Source organism: Parambassis ranga, chromosome 17, assembly GCF_900634625.1.
Source record: "Parambassis ranga chromosome 17, fParRan2.1, whole genome shotgun sequence".
Lineage (NCBI taxonomy): Eukaryota > Metazoa > Chordata > Actinopteri > Ambassidae > Parambassis > Parambassis ranga.
In genome coordinates, this window is record NC_041037.1 from 7,880,936 (window position 1) to 7,898,607 (window position 17,672).

Sequence of the window (17,672 nt, forward strand, 5' to 3'; positions counted from 1 at the left end):
TTTTTTTTAAAATCTGTGTATAAAGGACAATTGAATTTGTCATTTGTTGTATGTAAACAAATATGTGATATACCGTAACATGGATGTTATGTCAAATATTTGTTGAGAAGGTAACATAAGCCTATTCACTTATTGGTTTATCTTTAGATAAGGTACAGAAGAATAACAGACTGCCCAGGGAGGTGATGTTACTTATATCAACCATTTTAATTAGTGCTATTGACTGATGAACGGAAAAAAAAATGTTTTTGGCTCTAAACACAGGCGATGATACAGACTACTTTTAATTAGATTTTTTTGTAATAGGCAGTTTTCTGACCTGTATAGATTCAAGGTTGCTTCAGACTTTGTCTATTCTAAACAATGGGCACATAGTTACACACACTCCAGTAGCAAAAGACACATGGACAATTGTTCCTTAGCAAACAGCTTGTTAATGTGTAGCCCTTCATGGTGCAGCCACATCTTTAAACAAACACTTGGTAAAACAAACACATGACAGTTCACATCAGCACAGCTGGGTCAACAACAGGAAGCAGCGCAGTAAAGGACAGAGAAGAAAACAGCACAAATAAAGACACAGGTAATTCAGTGCTAGAGCCTGTTGTGTTGGTAAAATGACTGATGAGCGACCACTTATATCCATAATCAGCAACATTCAAGCTTCATTTATTTACTTCACAAGAGAAGAGCTGTTGTACTCACAGTGCGGTAGACATCTTCACTGCTCTCCTCATACTTCTGCTGTATCCTCTCCTCCAGGAAGTAGATGCGGAGCTTGAGGCTGAAGTTCTCCTTCTTCAGGTCATTCAGGTGCTGTGATAAAGTACGGTAACCGTTAGACATGACCGTCAGAGAGGACCGACACTGCTTGACATGTCTGTAACAGTTTAGAAATGAACAGTCCTCTTTGACCGCTCCGTGTCATCGGGGAATACAGACTCCATTTTAAAGGACATCTACTGTCAATTCACGTCCTCGCGTTGGAGTCCAGTAACAGACAGACATGCTACCTCCTTCTCCAGAAAACCACAATGCCAAAAAATAATTATTTACAACGTGGCATGCTAGCATCTAAAAGGCGAAAAAGACACCATCTACAACACACATACACTAAAACTAACACACACACTACAGTCTATGAGGGCGTTTTTCGTTGCAGAGGGCTACTCTGCAGCCCGGCGGTCAGAGATGCAGCCGTGTGAGCTCCATGGTCTGTTGTGGTCTGCCCAGGGATGGGACAGGAGCTTATTTTACCAGAAGAGACATCTCTGGAATCCCAGACTGCCAGGAGAGATGGGTGGAAGTGGAGAAGGGGGGAGGAGGGAGGGTGAAGGGGAGGAGGCCAAAGGCTTACAGGCACTTGTGATATGAAGGAAAATCTCACCCCTCTGCAAAAGAGGAGAGCTGAAGGGAACAAACAGGGAAGGAAGGAGGAGGGGGGGGGTCCTTTTATTTTGATAGAACAGATGAAACTCTCCCCACATCGGCTCTCATGTTATATGATTACTAAGGTTATTTTAGATCCTGTATGGTAGGGACATAAACTTTGTAATATTTTGCACATTGTTGTATCACTCAGGATACTGAGGACATTGAGTTCCTTTCTATGTTGTGTAGGCTACACCACAGTCTGGCAAGAGTCAGTGTGATTTACTGTGGAACTTCTCTCCTCAAAGTAACAATCTGTGTCACATCTGCTATAATAAAGGGTTTAAACACCAACCTTAAAGGCTCAAGTGGCTCATTCTAGCTCATACAAACTTTTTTTGTCATGCGTGTTTTTGATGTAGGCCTATAGCTTAACTAGACTTTTTCTAAAATAGGACCTTGCCTCTCAAAAAAAGACGTTTTACCCATTTACCCAGCCTATACATGATGAAATAAAAGAACTGATGAAGGCCAACCAGCGCTAGAAAATAAAGGTAAATAAGCAGATGTCATGGACGTGGAGGTTAGCAGAAACAGGAGACCTGGGAGCTGTGAGCCACTGTGCTATTAATAGGGAGGTGTCCTGAATCTCTGAGTGGTGAATCCCTGAATGTCCCTCAGAGAACAGAAAGAAGTGAACTGAAGAGTAAAAGAAGAAGAAGTTTGTCTGAAAAATCCTAACAACCCCATCAAACCTCAGCTAAAGTGGAGTGCGTAGAGCTTGCATAACATAGTGACAGAGAAGAGCTGTTACATCATTTTTAGTTCTTGATGCATTCAGTGAACAAGCCCATTACAGTGTCACGTTACGTGCTGTTGCTAAATAATTCAGAGCATAGATAGGCCAGGTGCCAAGCTCTGCAGTTAGCATTAGGGCTGACATCATGTACATAGTGTGTGTTTTTAAACAGCATGTCAGGCAGTCACACACACACATCACTTTCTAGCCTCTGATCAAAGACAAAGGAGTGTGTCAATATGGGTGTTTCCATGAGAGAGGGTGTAAAAGTGACACATCCAAGCAGTGCCAGCCATGTAAGCTCTGAGCACAGTTCTCACTCCCTGAAAGCAGCTCCTACTATCGTGACTGGTTGGTCACACCTCCTGTTTTTAGAGGGCTCAATAACTCCTCCAGCAGTCTGGTTTTATTCTCATCTGGTATGTGTATGAAACATTTAGAGGCGCACTGAGGTGTGGGAAAAGCAGGCGCGTGGGAGTGTCTCTGAAAATAATCACAACATTTAGACCGATTGTTGTAGGTCTGCTACTGTATCACACAAAGAGAAAGTTCTTAGTATTTACAAAATAATCATTTTTCCAGCACAATATTCTAACCATACAGTATTCAGGTTTGAATGGAACAGTTATAGTTTATTTTAAAAACTATGATTGCTGCATGCCCAATAATAGTATAGCAGCAGAGTGAAAAACCTAAAGTGGGCCATGTTATAGCCAGAGGCAGATTTAAAACAGCAGGAGGTTTCTGGGTGTTTTCCAACCCAAAATTTTCAGCTGCAGGTGAGCTCCTTCTCTGCATGGTGTATTAAAAGCAAGACCTCCAGATGGTTTGGATATGTGCATGAATTTCTGAGTTATAGACTCACGAGAGCTTACTTTCTGTAGCAAAACATGGAGCCACAAGATGGCACTGTGGAACATGTTCAGCTGACACGTCATTCAAACATTATGAGGACCGATGTGGTTTCATTCACACCAGATTTATTTATATAAAGAGTTAAAGAATCTCACCTGTTCAAACTGCTTGAGTGTGTGAAGCTGGAGAGGAAGAGAGTTGTCGGTTTCATCACTACACAGATCTAGATAGGAGGTAATTGTATATTAAAAATACAACAAACAAAACATGGGTGTTTTATGTTTCTTACAGTCTTGATAAATAAAATAAAACATACATACCGGTCATGTGACCTGTGATCTTGGATGAAGAATCCTGTTCCACAGTACTGTAACAGTAGAAAAGAAAACACTGTCAGTATGGATAATACACACACTCAGCACACAGTGTTGATCCATCGACTAAAAAAACAAAAATCTACAGCAGCATAACCACTCCAGTATTTACAGATGTGTGACACACATAATCAGCTAATGGCCATGCTTTGTGATCCTGTAAAACAAAAAGCTCTTCTAATAATTAAAATACCACCGAAATCCATTTACTACCACAGCATGATCTCATTTGCACCTCTGTACAGGGGTAAGGGGTCAGCAAAGAGTCACAGCAGGAGGGAAGAGAGATAGGAGGAGTGGAGAGATCAGAGGTCAACTTAACCGCGTGTTTGTTTGCAATATTTATTTTGAGCGAAGTTTTACATTCAGTGTTGGCAACAATAATCCATACATACATGCATGCCTGCATATATAATCACACACACACACACACATATATATATACATTATATTTACTATTACACAAAAGTGTGACCCCAGTATGTCCTGTTCCAGTGCAGGGACATGCTGCAGCCTGCAGTGTTGTTTTGAATTGCTAGCAGTAGATGGCACTGTATTGGTCTACAAGCATGAAGGGTATTACAATAGACTTTCATGGAAGTGTTTCAGCATTAGGAACAGGGATCATGATTGCTGCTGCTCTCAACTAATCATACTATGCATGGGACAGGAACTCATTACTGTGGTAACTGAGAGCCATGATCTTATTAACCTAACCAAGTAGGTCTTGTGCATAAACCTTACTGAACTGCCTCTAAACAAAGCCAAAAGGTCCTCATCAGAATCAAGCTTAAGACCCTAGTGTTAGGTGATACTCCACCAGACTTACCAGAAAACTAATGCTAAAAGGGTAACTGAAGTCAAAGCATCAAGGTGGTTGTGAGTGTGTTGTCTCTCCATAATGACCACTACACATCAGCCGAGGAGGACATCATTAATGTTTACATCCAGCCACACTGTCATAAACATGTGCTTTGAGTCTCATGTAGTTCCATCAAATAGCCAATTGTCTCCAAATCTCTGCAACTCACACCAAACAACACAACAGCAGCGTCAATATTTGAGGTTTAATCTTACTATCAGTGCCACCAATTAGAGCAAAATACACAGACATAAACACACACTGTAGCACTATCTGCCTCTGATTCCTCTGTTCAAACAGCACTACACCGTCCATCAGTGCTCTCTACTCCGCTCAGAGTTATAGTGCTGAATTCCTCTGACAGCTGCCGGGTCAGTAGCTAAATGTAAAGACAGGTGCTGCATGCCAGAGGTCCAAAAAGTTCACCAGGTGGGAGACAGTCTGCATTATTATGTTGGGCAGGACACCACAACCACATTTCATGACTGCAGATACCAGTAGGATGCACTGATGGTTTGGTCTGTGTGGGAGGGCTTTGTGATGCAGTAACCCACATACATGTACGACACACACTGCGTGGAGAAGGAGAGCCGTGTGCAGCTTTCTCTCAGCACCTGAAGGAATTTAATCTTAGTTATCTCTTCTAGGCCAGATTTAGTGTCTCCCAAATGCACAGCTGCTCCTTTAAAAATCCTGTATTTACTGCATCGCAATGTTCATTTCTGCAAAGTAGGTCAAAACAATGCCTCTGAAAAGCACCTTCACACACATTTTTCAGCACAATCATTTTTTCAAAGTCAAAATTTGTACAACGCGCTTCTTCAATAGCATATTTAAGAAGCAGATAAAGCATCAGATGGCCTCTGTGTGTGATACAGCCACTTATTGTGAGGGGAAATGGCCTATATTTCACCAGAGGATGGAGTATGGATGCTAAGCAATTAGCTGAAATAACCTAACCGTATAGCAGAGTTTAGGTTAACCTAATAGCGCTATTAGTCGGGATGGTGTTTTTGTGAAAATGCCCGGTGAGCCCCCGTCCTCCTCTGCGGTGTCCCCCCGCACACGATCCGCTGAAAATAGCCGCCTCACCTCTCTGACTCTCTCCAGATTTGCTCCGGCGACGATGAGCTCCACTCCATAAAGGCTGTTCCTTTAGTCAACGGGCATCCATGCCGGGAAGCCGCTGCCTTCAAATCACCCGTCCATTCCTCATTGTTGCTTTACAGAATACACCACCACACACACAGGAACATGTTAACTGCAGCCACCGGTCGAAGCATCACACATTCACACACACACACACGCACGCGCACGCACGGCGCAGGTTTGGAGGGGGTGTGTGAGCAGATCCCTGCTGTTACAACAGCCCACCACAACACGAGCTGAGAGGTGGGGTGCTTTTACTAAACTAAAAGCCTCTTCAAAGAAATTTAAAATAAATATATAATAGCCTAATAATCCATATTTTACAAATACAAAAGATTAGTGCCTTTATTAGGCAGGATTAACCCTTTATACAACAAAGTGGGAGGTTTAAAATGTTTAAGCTTTTTCCCTTCAACCTTTAATACAGTTTAAACAATTTAAACTCCCACTGTTATTTGTGCAATTTGTCCTGCTGAATCAATGAATGAATACAATGAATAAATGTATCTAACAGATTGTATTATTGCAGTTATCTTATTGATAGGTACAGATAGAACAGATGGTTGCATTACACCACTCCTTTGCCCTTAATATGTTGCATTACATTTAGTGTTGACATTATCAGAAATATTTTCTCCTCCCGTAAATGTGACGCTGATAATAACACTGATTTTCTGGCTTTGGTCATTTACATGAGAAGCCATTTGTGCACAGTGTTCAAAAAACAACAGAAACACTGCACAACAAGGAATAAAATGCAGGCATGTGCAACATTTCAAAGAAAAAGCAGGTACACTCACTTTGACGTTTTGTCCCACACAGCTGCAGAGTAAGATGCTGGTGAAATACTGGAAAGGATTAGGAGGTCAGAGTTAATGAGATAATGTCATTGTTTGCCTGAGCAGACAGTAACAACAGAGGCTGTGTGGAGGGACACTTTGGTAATCTTGTTAGAAGCCACACCACCTAAATGAGGAATCCTAATTCTTCCTCAGAATAAAGACAGGGACAGTTTGGAAGCAGCTGGTTCTCTGCTGAGGGAGAATTAAGTAATTTCAGACCACAGTATTCCTACCTGTATCAAATATGAACAACTTCCTGTTTCCTTCATTGTGACATGTGGCAAACATCCACCGTGTGGTGCTATCTCACCCACAGCGACCCCTCCTGGTCTGTGGGTGTAATGCCATTCTGCAGAGCCTTTGTTCCTACTGGTGCAGTCAGTGTGCAATGTCTCCACAGTGGGTTTGATCAGTCCCAGAAAAGCACAATGCAGACATTTGTGCTGGTGTTTATGAAAGAAGTCCAATTATAATTGCAAAATGTTTAAACAGGATAGCTGTGTAACCTGTAAGGTTAAATCTATAGTTTCGACTGGGTCATTTTTCATGGATAACAGTGTTATATGTACTATAATGTACTGTACTTGTGTGTTAACTGTCTCATTGTTGTTATTTAATCATTGAGAGTAAAGTAATTTGTGTGTAGCCTACTTTTACCTTTTTATACATAAGTCAGAGGAAATGCTGCTGGCTTCAGTGTGACTCACCACAGTTGTGGCCACTAAGAGATATTAGTTATTAGCACACAACAACAAGATGTTTCCTTTATTTGTTTAGTATTCCAAATATGTTACACAAATAATGCACCTTTGTTTTTACATTAAATTTGCCTTTAATTGCTTTTGTTATTTTTCTTTTCTGTTCATTCAAACTGATAGTAATAGGGTTGTGTCTGCATCCTTGTTGATTTTGAATGACAAAACTGCTGTTGCTGCTTTATTAACTGTTTCTGTCTAATGCATCTAAACTACAGGCTTTCCTGTGCCACAACATCCAGCTGCAGTTACCATAGCAGACACTAGATGTCCTCCTAAGACAAGCAAGCACTAAGCCCCAGTGTATCCACTGACATATTTCTAACCTGAACCAATGATGCTTCACTACACTCATTCACATTTCAGTCACTTCACGGTTCATATAATCGCCCCACAGAAGGTCTGCATCAACTACAAATGTCATAGGTCCTAAGTCTTTTTCCCAAAGACCACACGGGGTCCAGTCCTGGTCCCTTTTGGATCCACATTGATGATCCAAATAGCAGGAGATTTGATGAAGTCTCGTTCCAGCATTTTGTTCTCCTCTGCCCGGGCCATGGCCTCTACCTCAGGAGTGGTGTGTGGGCACCAGTCAGCCATGAACTTATCCTTGGCCTCACAGTAGTTCACTACCTCTTCCTCAGGCTGCTCCCCAAACAGCCAGTCTGGAGAACAGAGACAGAAAAGCACGAGCAGACAAGCTGCATTTAACTGATTCACCTTTTAAAGAATAGATATAAATGCATCAACAAACCTACCTGCGAAGTCATGGATGAGGTCTTTGATGAGGTGGCCAATGATGGCATAAAGCACAAGCAGCACAATGAAGATGGCCATGAGCAGGTAGAGGACATAGGTGGGCAGGTGGACGGCATCCCGAGAAGGGGGGATGTAAGATTCGAAGACCACCGTGCCATCTTCAGCTCTGTTACGGATTTTCAAGCTGTTCACCGGTACGTCCATTGCGGTCTGGTGAAATCTGTGTCATCAGCCTGTGAGTCCACTTAATATCCCAGTGTCATCGCTGTATTAGGACGCCAGATTTAACCTGGCAGGTGTTCCATGAGGATCAAATATTCTACTAGCCACAAATAAATGTCACCTAATGAAACTAAATAGGATGCGTAGAGTTTAGCAACTAACTTTAATAAAAAACATTAATAAAAAACTTAACATAAACCAAGGAAACAGGTATAGATCCTTTAACTCACCATCTCTCTCTCTCTCTCTATCTATCTATCTATCTCTCTATCTATCTATCTATCTATCTATCTATCTATCTATCTATCTATCTATCTATCTATCTATCTATCTATCTATCTATCTATCTATCTATCTATCTATCTATCTATCTAGCTATCTAGCTATCTATCTATCTATCTTTGTTCTTACATTGGTATTGAACAGCATTTAAATGGCTAATGTGCAGTAATCCCCTACATTGACAGATAAGGTCATTGCCTCTGACACAACCAGGTATTAGGAAGGTAAGATGGATTAATGAAAGCACACACAACATACTTGTATTATTCAGTCAGTTGTTTACTGGAGCTTACAGTCCAAACAGTCATGTGTGTTTTACATTACAGAAAATATGAGGGAAATGATGGGAACCCATACTGCATGATTTCTCTTTAGTGTCATGAACAAATTGGTTGTTTTTAATTTTAGATATAGTTTACACAACATAATTGATTTGTAGCATGAGAAACCGGGACAGTCAACTTTATAGTGCAAAACTGACTGATCATGTTTACATTCAGTTGTTGATAAGAGATGAGAGAAAGCGTTTCCTTGTAAAACAACAAACTATAATACCTGCAATGTTTTTACATAAAAAAAACACATGCCTTAGCTTACTACAGCAACATCGATCACTGCAATGAAATAAGAACTGATCTGCTGTGATTTAAAACTCAAAGGGAAGTAACATAAGGGGCAACGGGGCAGGCGAAGGTCACACTGTGGGTTGATGTCCTTTTTTCTCTGGCGTATGAGGAGGCGATGGCGCTCCTCAGCGGAGGGGGGGTGGATGGACCCTGGAAACCAGGCAGCAGCCCATCCTTTTCTTTCTCCATCCTGAGCCTGCCTTCTTCCATCAGCTTACTGGAAATGCTGAGTCGTCGCTCTTCCTCTATTTCTGCATCATCTGAGCTATCCTCCACAGGTTTGGGGCCAAGAATCCAGTCTGTGAAAAAACAACAACAACGGGAATGTGAAGTGAAATCTCTTAAATCTAAGTGTCTTTTAAAGGGGCACTCTACCAATTTTAAGTACAGTTATTAAAGAAAATAAAGAGGCTTTAACTATGCAGGGGAAAGGGTAATTACTGAGTTACCTTATGGGTAACATAGGACTCACTGTCTTTTAGTGCAACATATAAGCACCTTAGTGTCAGGGCCTGTCTATAATATACTATAAATGGATAATATGTGCCCTGATATTGCCAGAATGCCCCTTTATGATACAGTTTAGTGAAACAGACCAACAAAAAAACAATGGAAATGAAAAAATACAAACCACAGAGTGAACGAGAAGGGGGCTGTCATCAGTTAAGAGGTAAAAATAACATAGTGTAAAACACTGTAGGGACGCCGCAGGGAAAGCTCAGGGACAGAGACGCCACCAAACACCGATGGAATGCTGGGTAAGTACAAGAGGACATCAGTTTGAGATGTTCCTGCTTGGGGTTACCTGCCAGGTCATGCATCAGGTCTTTAATAAGGTGCCCCACTATGGCATAAGTGGCCACTATAACCAGCACCACCCCGACAAGGACATAGACCACATTACGTGGCAGAGTTATGGCATCTCTTGCCGGTGGAATGTAGTCCACAAAATAGGCATCCTCGTCCTTCCGCCTGGATAACTGGAGGAGCTGTCGGTGCTCAAACACCAGCTGTGTGAGGTTCAGAAGCAGAGCTCCTCCTGAGGCGTTCAGGGACACAGTGGGTTGGTGGTTCATGGTTTGGCTGCTTTAAAAGACTGAGGAAAATGCAGTAACATTTTGAGGCTGTTTCTAAAGGTTATAGATGCAGATGCACGCTTATTTAATGAACTGTGAATATTAGAAAAATAAAAGGTGCACCAATGAATGAAGGAGGAAGATGATGATGAGTAGGAAGAAGAAGATTTTGAACAAATTGTTTTATGCAGGGGTGAACGGCAGGCATGAGTGACAGATGGAAATAAAGATGATTTAAAAGTGAGAACATTGTCTCCAGTAGTGACAGTTCTGGGTTACAAAGTGTCAGTATAATATGTAGTCCACCAGACACAGTAAAAGCTGATATGATACATTATGTGTGTCAATTCTCCTAATCTTTTGTCTAGACTTAAATCCCAACATTCCTCCTTGTAGTCTTTCACACAGGGGTCCTCCTGGCCAAATTTCCAGAGGAGTGTGAGACACAGGAGAGGTGAATATGGGACAGATGGAGATAATAGGATTGACTCTCTCATAGAGCAATATCAGCTTTCCATCTGCAGGGATTAGAGATATGAGAGAAGAGAGGTGGACAAAGAGGCTTATGGTCATCCATGACCACGTTGCATATACATATATATTACAGTAAACCCAGTTATGGGGTTTAGCTGGCATCTCTATGAATACTTTAAACTCATCTTAAGAACATTCCTGAGCTATAAATATATCTCGCCGTGTAATCACAGCTGAATTCCATAACAGAGCAGATGGCGATATTTTAAAATAAAAGTTATATTGGTAGATTGATAAAGAAATGAATGGCTTTACAATGACAGAAAATGCCAATAAGATGAAATGCAACCAACAAACAAACTAAGATATTACAGTGAAATTTGAGCAAAAATGACCTTACCTTGAGTCAAACTTGTCTCCTGGCTGTTCTTTCTTTTTTGTAAATGAATTGACTTCTAAATTGACGTATATTGTACAGAGACAGCTCTGAAAATAACCACAAAAGACACAACAGCAGGTTAAATACATGTACGCAAAAGGTTGTGGCCATTCTGTCACAGCAAACCAAAGTCCCACCATTTTTTCATTTTTCTCTACAGGTGGGCAAATACTGATCCAAAACTGCATTTTCCTCCTCCAAGAACTTCTTGCTGCATCCTCTACGGTTGAATCTCATTCTCTTTTGGCTCACGTGAAAGTTTCCAAAACTGCCTTATGAGAAACTGCCATTCTAAGATAGTGACGGATACGTTTGCAATGAGAATGAACCAAGACACCGGGTGCAGACCCCAGTAGAATGTATGCACCATGTTGTGGAGAGAAGATAATGAAGCTGAGTTAAAAAAAAAAAAAAAACTAGTCTTCTGGTAAAGGCAAAATAAAACGTGAGATGGAAAAGCAGTCTCAGGTCTCTGTATGCGTCTCAGACTGTCTGCAGTAGTCATTATAAAGGTATTCTTAAGTAGTCCTTGACGGGATTTGGTTGACACGTCAGTGTTGCCACCTTTCTCACTGCATCAGCAGAACAGATGATGGGGATTCATTTAGCATCCCCTGAAGCTCACTGTGAGCAACTAGGAGTCACAAAAGATACATGTTTGTGATAAAAACATTATTTCCAAACATTACCTGTTCAGCTCAGTTTTTCCACTTCTTCTTAGGTAAAAAAAAAGTAAAGACAAAAAGCCGATACAAATTTGACTCCACTGAAAGCACTACAAGCTTGCAGACTATCCCAAAGCAAACTAACACCGAGTCACTCTATCAGGTAGATCCATGTCCAGTCCCTCAGGCTGGGGTGACCACCTTCTTTGGTTTGTCCTCTGGCTCCGCCAGCCACTTCAGGTAGAAATCGCCCAATACGAAAGCCCAATAGACGACAGTGAGAGACGTGTTTACGGTCATAATGCCAATAATTAAAGGGTGCCACATGATGACGGGCTGGGTGGACTCTTTTTAAAAAAAATATCTGTGTTAAAAAAAAGTGTCTACTCTGAGGGATGAAGGGTTGTCTGCACGTCCCTCAGTCCTCTTCTACTCTCCTCATGGACTCCCCACCCCTCTCTACTCTCTCTTTCCACTGGTCACTAAGTTTCTGTGGCAACAGCAGCATAATCCTCTTCAGCCGCTTTGTTACAGATGATAAGGTTGCATTAGACGTGAGGTTGCATTACAAATGCTCACGGAATAGAACAAACTAAACCATTTAAAATGTTGGAATGAGGTTTCCAGATGGAAAGATGACCTTACCTGCAGCTGAAACTGCTCCTCAGTACTTTTCTATGACTCTGAAATCTTCCAGACTTGTGGATGTACACAGACAGCTCTAGAAAGAACCACAAAAAGACACAACAGTGAGTTAAGGGTCACATGAACAAAGGTTATAGTGTACTCTCGCTCTGCAAACTGTCATTTTCCTAAATAGTGATTCTAAAAAGTGCTTTTATCCTGTTCTAGATGCAGAAACCAGATCTAGATCATCTCCTTTAGGATTTAGACTCATTTTCTTTTGGCCGTACCCAAAAGTTGATAAACTGAGAAATGATGGCCACATTCTAAAAAAGGATGAACCAAGAGCCTGGGTGCATGCCACAGTAAAAAAAACAGGCATCATCTTGTGAGGAGGTTTGATGAAAAATCTCTTCTAGTGAAGGAGGAACAGTCAGTTGAAGAGATGGAAAAGCAGTGCAATGCTGGAGTGAAACTCAGCCCGGTGTCACTATTGAGGTGTTCTTTAATAATCCTTGACAGGATTTGGTTGACACATGCCACTGTTGTTAGCTACACCTTTTTACTGCATCAGCAGGCGGCAAAACAGAGACTGAAGAGCCACTGGTGCAGTGTACATTACCTCTAAGAATGATGTCTTCAACATTTACTTCCAGGATGCTTTTAAGTTGACAAGTTTCCACGTCTTCTTAGGTAAAACTAAAATCAGCTCAGTTGCAAATTTGACCCCACTTAAAAGCACTACACGCAAAGCAAAATAACAGCCAGTCACTCAATCAGATCCATGTCCCTCAGGCTGGAGTGACCACTTTCTTTGGTTTGTCTTCTGGCTCCTCCAGCCACTTCATGTAGGCATCGCCCAGGATGAAAGCCCAATAGATGACAGTGAGAGATGTGTTTACAGTCATAATGCCAATAATTAAAGGGTGCAGCATGATGACAGGCTGGGTGGACTCTTTTAAAAATATCTGTGTCACCTCAAAAAAGAGTGTCTGCTGTGTGGGGTTAAGGGTTGTCTGCAGGTCTTTGGGTCGGCTTCTCCCCTTATGGACTCCCCACCCCTCTCTACTCTCTCTTTCCACAACTGGTGAAGTTTCTGTGGCAACAGCAGCATAATCCTCTTCAGCCGCTTTGTTACAGAAGATAAACTTGCATTAGATTTAGAGCTGATTTACAAATGTTGTTCATCTGTAAAGACGTGGTTGTTGCATAATCTGGTTTGATCCATTATTTTGCATTTGAACTCTGCAAGAAACAGTGTGTTTTCAGTTTAAATAACACCACAGCTGAAGAGAGAAAAAATACATAATCTTTGTTCTGAACTTTATGTTCTCACACAGAAATAATCCAGAATCTAATCAGGACTGAAGACATCAGGACTGTTTTTAATCTTACACCAAACAGGACAGATGGCTCCTTAGATGAACCCCAGGGGCCACCAGAGCCTAGACGGCACTTGCCCAGACAACATGTGCGATTTGACCGAGATTTTGATTGCCTTCTGTCATGGCTCCTCTCGTGTACCTAGAACAACTGCGTGATAATGTAAAGCAAAACAAAGTTCAGCATCTTGAAAAAGCCTTCAAGGAAACAGATGACAGGTCTGAGACAGCTGCGTCCACCAGATGGCAGTCTGTGCAAACATAAGTGAAAGACCATGGCTAAAGGTATGGCAAGGTGGCATGCAAAGTCAGTATGAGTATAAATACAGCAACCACAAACACACACAACTTCAGTTACAGACTTATTCTGTGTGTGTGACGCTTCGCAGTCTTCAGATCTAGCACTCAAATTAACAACATAAAAAAACTGTAGCTGGCCTGCATGCCCGCACCGTAATATGTAATAAATGTGACACAGAACAGAAAGTCTGGAGGGCAGATCCGCCCTGATCATGTCTAGAATGTGCTCAATAACATGTGAATGTGGTATCGAAGTATTGAATAGGAATCAATAGTTGCCAAAATACCAAATGCGTAATTTGCGCATTGCGCACGATTCAAGAGTCCATGATGTGAACTTTGCTTTACTCTCCCCTTAACTTTTAGCTCATTAGTCATGACTCCTCATGAACTTTGAGACCTAGCCCGCAGATAGCAGGCGGGATGGAGCGGCAGCGTTGCCTCATCAGAGAGCAAAAGGCAACTGGTGGAACTCTTAAACAGTCTCCTTACTTCGGCGCGGACACTGGCCCTAAACATGCCTCTCTTCATCGCCAATAAGGGTGTTTAGCCGGGAGTATTTCTATTTGGACATTTTAGAAAAACAACGACTTCTTAAAAAATGAGGCCGCCAGCGGAAGTCAGCGTGTTTCTGCTCTCTCTCCTGGCTCCCGGAGTTTTGTACACAATGAACAACATCCCAGCGCTTCAGGAGTAAGTGTGTGCACTCTAAGTAATTTCAATCTCATCTCGGCCTGCTGTGTGGATGAAGGCATTGCACAATAAAGCCGCTGGCATTAATAAGCTTAAGATGCGGCCCAGTGCCTGAAGGAAAGAGGGACTTAGCGGGGTGTGTTTATCCTGAGGTAACCTGTGGCTCTGGCGAGCAGAAGAACACAAGATTCACACAAGCTCTGGGGGGAAAATGGAGTCAACCTAAGGGGACATGCTGGTAAATGTAGTAAAACACACAATAGCTTGAGTGTGAGGCTTTCATGCGAAAATATATCACCGAGTTCATCAATGTTTAAGTTAACTGAGATATTTATTTTCCACCCAACTGTATTCCACCTTATGGAGGTGACACAGAAAGTTAGGTGTTGTCCACAATGTGGAAAACCCTGTCTGACCTCCTATAGTTGGATGGAATGTGAGGAAAGGTAGAAATATGGAAAAACCTTTTGTCTGTTCTTTTGTTTTGTTTTGTTTGTTTGTCAAAGGGTTGTCAATAAATGGATTAGTAGTAGGATGCAGTCTTGCACAGATAAATTGACGCTTCTATTGTTACCATCTTCCTTAGGTCTCTCCCCATGCTAGGAATGGGGATGGTCATCCTGGGATCAGTTCTCCTCCTCCTTCTCCTCATTGCAGGACACAAAACCAAAGTGGACCCTTTATTTTATGGTACAAGCAGACAAACACACACTTTAACAGGCACAGAGATGAAGAGTGGTGTTTTCAGTGTGTCTGTGTGTGTCTGTTAAGTATTTGCAGAGTTTTCCTTCACCTGCATGGTTGGCCTGACCAATGCTTTAGAGCAGGATGGGTTCATTTCCGGCTTCATGGACTTCTATCTAAGGATGGTGAGATGAGTGCCGCCTCTCTCTGCAACCAGCTGATTTATATATTTTGTTTTTTATATTACAAGTCAAATGCTTTGGTTTCTCAGGGGGAGCCTCATCTCAGCACTGCCTATGCTGTGATGATGTCTTACTGGGAAGGTGTTGTTCACTTCATTCTCTTCCTCACTATCATCCACCGCATGTTCTCAGGGTAAGCTGTGTTTTTCAGCATCATCTCAGCCTAACCGCTGTGTGTTGTTCTCTGACACCTGCTGATTAGTGTGTGTGTGTGTGTGTCCATACAGAAAGTCATATCGTAGCCTGGGTCTGCTGTGGACTGGCTCCTCCATTGCCCATCAAATTGTTCTCATCCCCGGAGTGGTCATAGGTGAGAGCTGCCCACACTTTAAACACTGTGAACACTTTGTTTGGTCAGACCAGCCATGCTGATTGTCTATATCTCTGTCTATAATGATGATCTTCAGGTAAGTATGGATCCAACATTCGACCTGCCTTTTGGAGGAACGTCCCCTTCTTTTTGGTGCCTTTCTGGGCAGCGTCTCTGCTGTTTAGCAGACCCAGAGTGATGCCGATCGCCACAGCGGACCAGGTTAGTTTCTGTGGTTATGTTTAGGATCCACAGAGAATCAGTACAGGTCACAGTGTGCATGTCTGTGAGCTGTAAGCATGTAGTATGACATCAGTAGAGTTTTGCCTATACTCTGTTGTTTTAATCACTGTGAATGTGTTAAAGTGAAGCATCCATGAGTGTTTCTGTGTGGAGTAGATTGCTGCAGAGCAGAAGAAAAGTCTGCTGTCTCGACCTGCCGACCTCCTCCTGTCACTTCTGTTACTGGCAGCCATGGCCTTCTCAGTTTTCAGAGGCTTTGTAAGTGAAGCAGCATGTGGCTTTTTGTATCTGTTCAGTATTTCTGATGATGTGTTTGAATGTGGTCACTTGCTTCCTGTTGTGTTCCAGGTGGTGCTGGACTGTCCTCTGGACACATGCTTCACTTATATCTATCAGTATGAGCCTTACCTCAAGGACCCGGTGGGATTTCCCAGGGTTATGGTCAGTACAGAGAAAATAAAGAATAACACACAGAGCTATGTAAATATACTGTGTATCCTTGTTTAAAACCGTTTTTGTTTTTGTGTGCTGCTCTTTAGATGCTGGTGTTTCTGTTTTACGCTGTGCCTCTGATGACCATCCTCCTCTATGGTCTGCAAAGACCTGGATGCAGCTGGATGTTGGACTGGACTCTCTTTTTTGCTGGTGCCATGGCTCAGGTAACTTGGGTAACTTTTGGTCTTTCCTTGTTGTTGATATAAAACAGAACCTAAACTCTGTTGTTGACCTCTTCCTGCTGTTCCTTCCAGACTCAGTGGTGCCATATCGGAGCATCTCTGCACTCCCGGACTCCCTTCACATACCGAGTCCCAGCAGACAAACGGTGGCCTGTTATCACTCTCAATGTGCTGCTTGCTGCCACGCCGGCTCTGCTTGCTCTGCGCTGCTGCACCAACCCCACTTATTTTTTGAAACCTGTTCCTGAGGGACAGGCCGACAACGAGAAGAAGAAAAACTAGACCACCACACACCAGCCACAGACTGTCAGAATACTTCATACTCGAGGACTTTCTTTGGTGCATAAACTGCTTTAAACACTCTAAAACCCAGAGGAGATCTTTAAAAACATTGCTGTATGAGTCAACTGATCAGAATCAGCCACCTCCATGCAGCACTCCCTGCATGGACTGCTGGACCCTGATAAGGAAGCTGTCAATGTAGGTGAGGGCTGTAATAAGATTTTACGGCCTTTAGGTGTCTCATGCAGATATCCAGTTGGTGTCTTCCCAATCTTAGACTAATAAGACTACTAACCTGGATCCTACAGCCCGGCAACACACCACTGAAGAGTGTCAAAACATCTCTTCTCATCTAAAATGAGCAGGGTCAGCAGAAACTACCACAACGTTGATCCGATAAAAGCTGTGACAGTAAAAACTGTAACATCCTGTGACATTATTCATGTTAGTATGGTTTATAGAAAATAAAAGATGTTCACCAAAGTAGTGTCCTTAGTTTTGCCCAAACAGCGCATAATGATAGACCCTCTATGTGGTTAATTTTCCTTTTTTTAAATGTGGATAACCGGATTTCTTTCTGGCCAGATGTTTTAATTTGTGTTTGTGCACTTACTCACAAATCAAGTGCTTTATCAGTGTTGAGAGATCCTCACTGTCACAAGCCAGTAATGTCACTGTGCCCTCT

At 42.2% G+C, this 17,672-nt stretch overlaps 2 protein-coding genes across 7 annotated transcripts in view; one reads left to right on the plus strand and one right to left on the minus strand.

Annotated features, from left to right (window-relative positions):
* Positions 1 to 5,418, minus strand: part of LOC114450150 (myomegalin) — a 33,032-nt gene extending 27,614 nt beyond the window's left edge. For 5 of the 6 annotated variants that reach the window (XM_028428113.1, XM_028428111.1, XM_028428110.1 and 2 more), the window contains exons 1-4: positions 5,354 to 5,418; positions 3,346 to 3,392; positions 3,181 to 3,248; positions 706 to 816 (exon numbers count right to left, since the gene is read on the minus strand). In XM_028428113.1, coding sequence (XP_028283914.1) covers positions 706 to 816; positions 3,181 to 3,248; positions 3,346 to 3,392; positions 5,354 to 5,403 — 276 coding nt within the window. In that variant the 5' untranslated portion in view covers positions 5,404 to 5,418. Of the gene's footprint in view, positions 1 to 705; positions 817 to 1,257; positions 1,285 to 3,180; positions 3,249 to 3,345; positions 3,393 to 5,353 lie in introns of those variants that run through there. The other variant, XM_028428112.1, reaches the window with a different exon arrangement.
* Positions 5,419 to 14,257: 8,839 nt separating this feature from the next.
* On the plus strand, positions 14,258 to 17,470 carry LOC114449944 (transmembrane 6 superfamily member 2-like). The gene is made up of 10 exons (XM_028427825.1): positions 14,258 to 14,549; positions 15,136 to 15,239; positions 15,321 to 15,418; positions 15,505 to 15,608; positions 15,703 to 15,785; positions 15,883 to 16,007; positions 16,185 to 16,286; positions 16,377 to 16,469; positions 16,568 to 16,687; positions 16,778 to 17,470. Exons 1-10 carry the CDS (start codon positions 14,458 to 14,460, stop codon positions 16,985 to 16,987), a joined length of 1,131 nt encoding a protein of 376 aa, XP_028283626.1. The 5' UTR covers positions 14,258 to 14,457; the 3' UTR covers positions 16,988 to 17,470.
* The last annotated feature ends 202 nt before the right edge of the window (positions 17,471 to 17,672 follow it).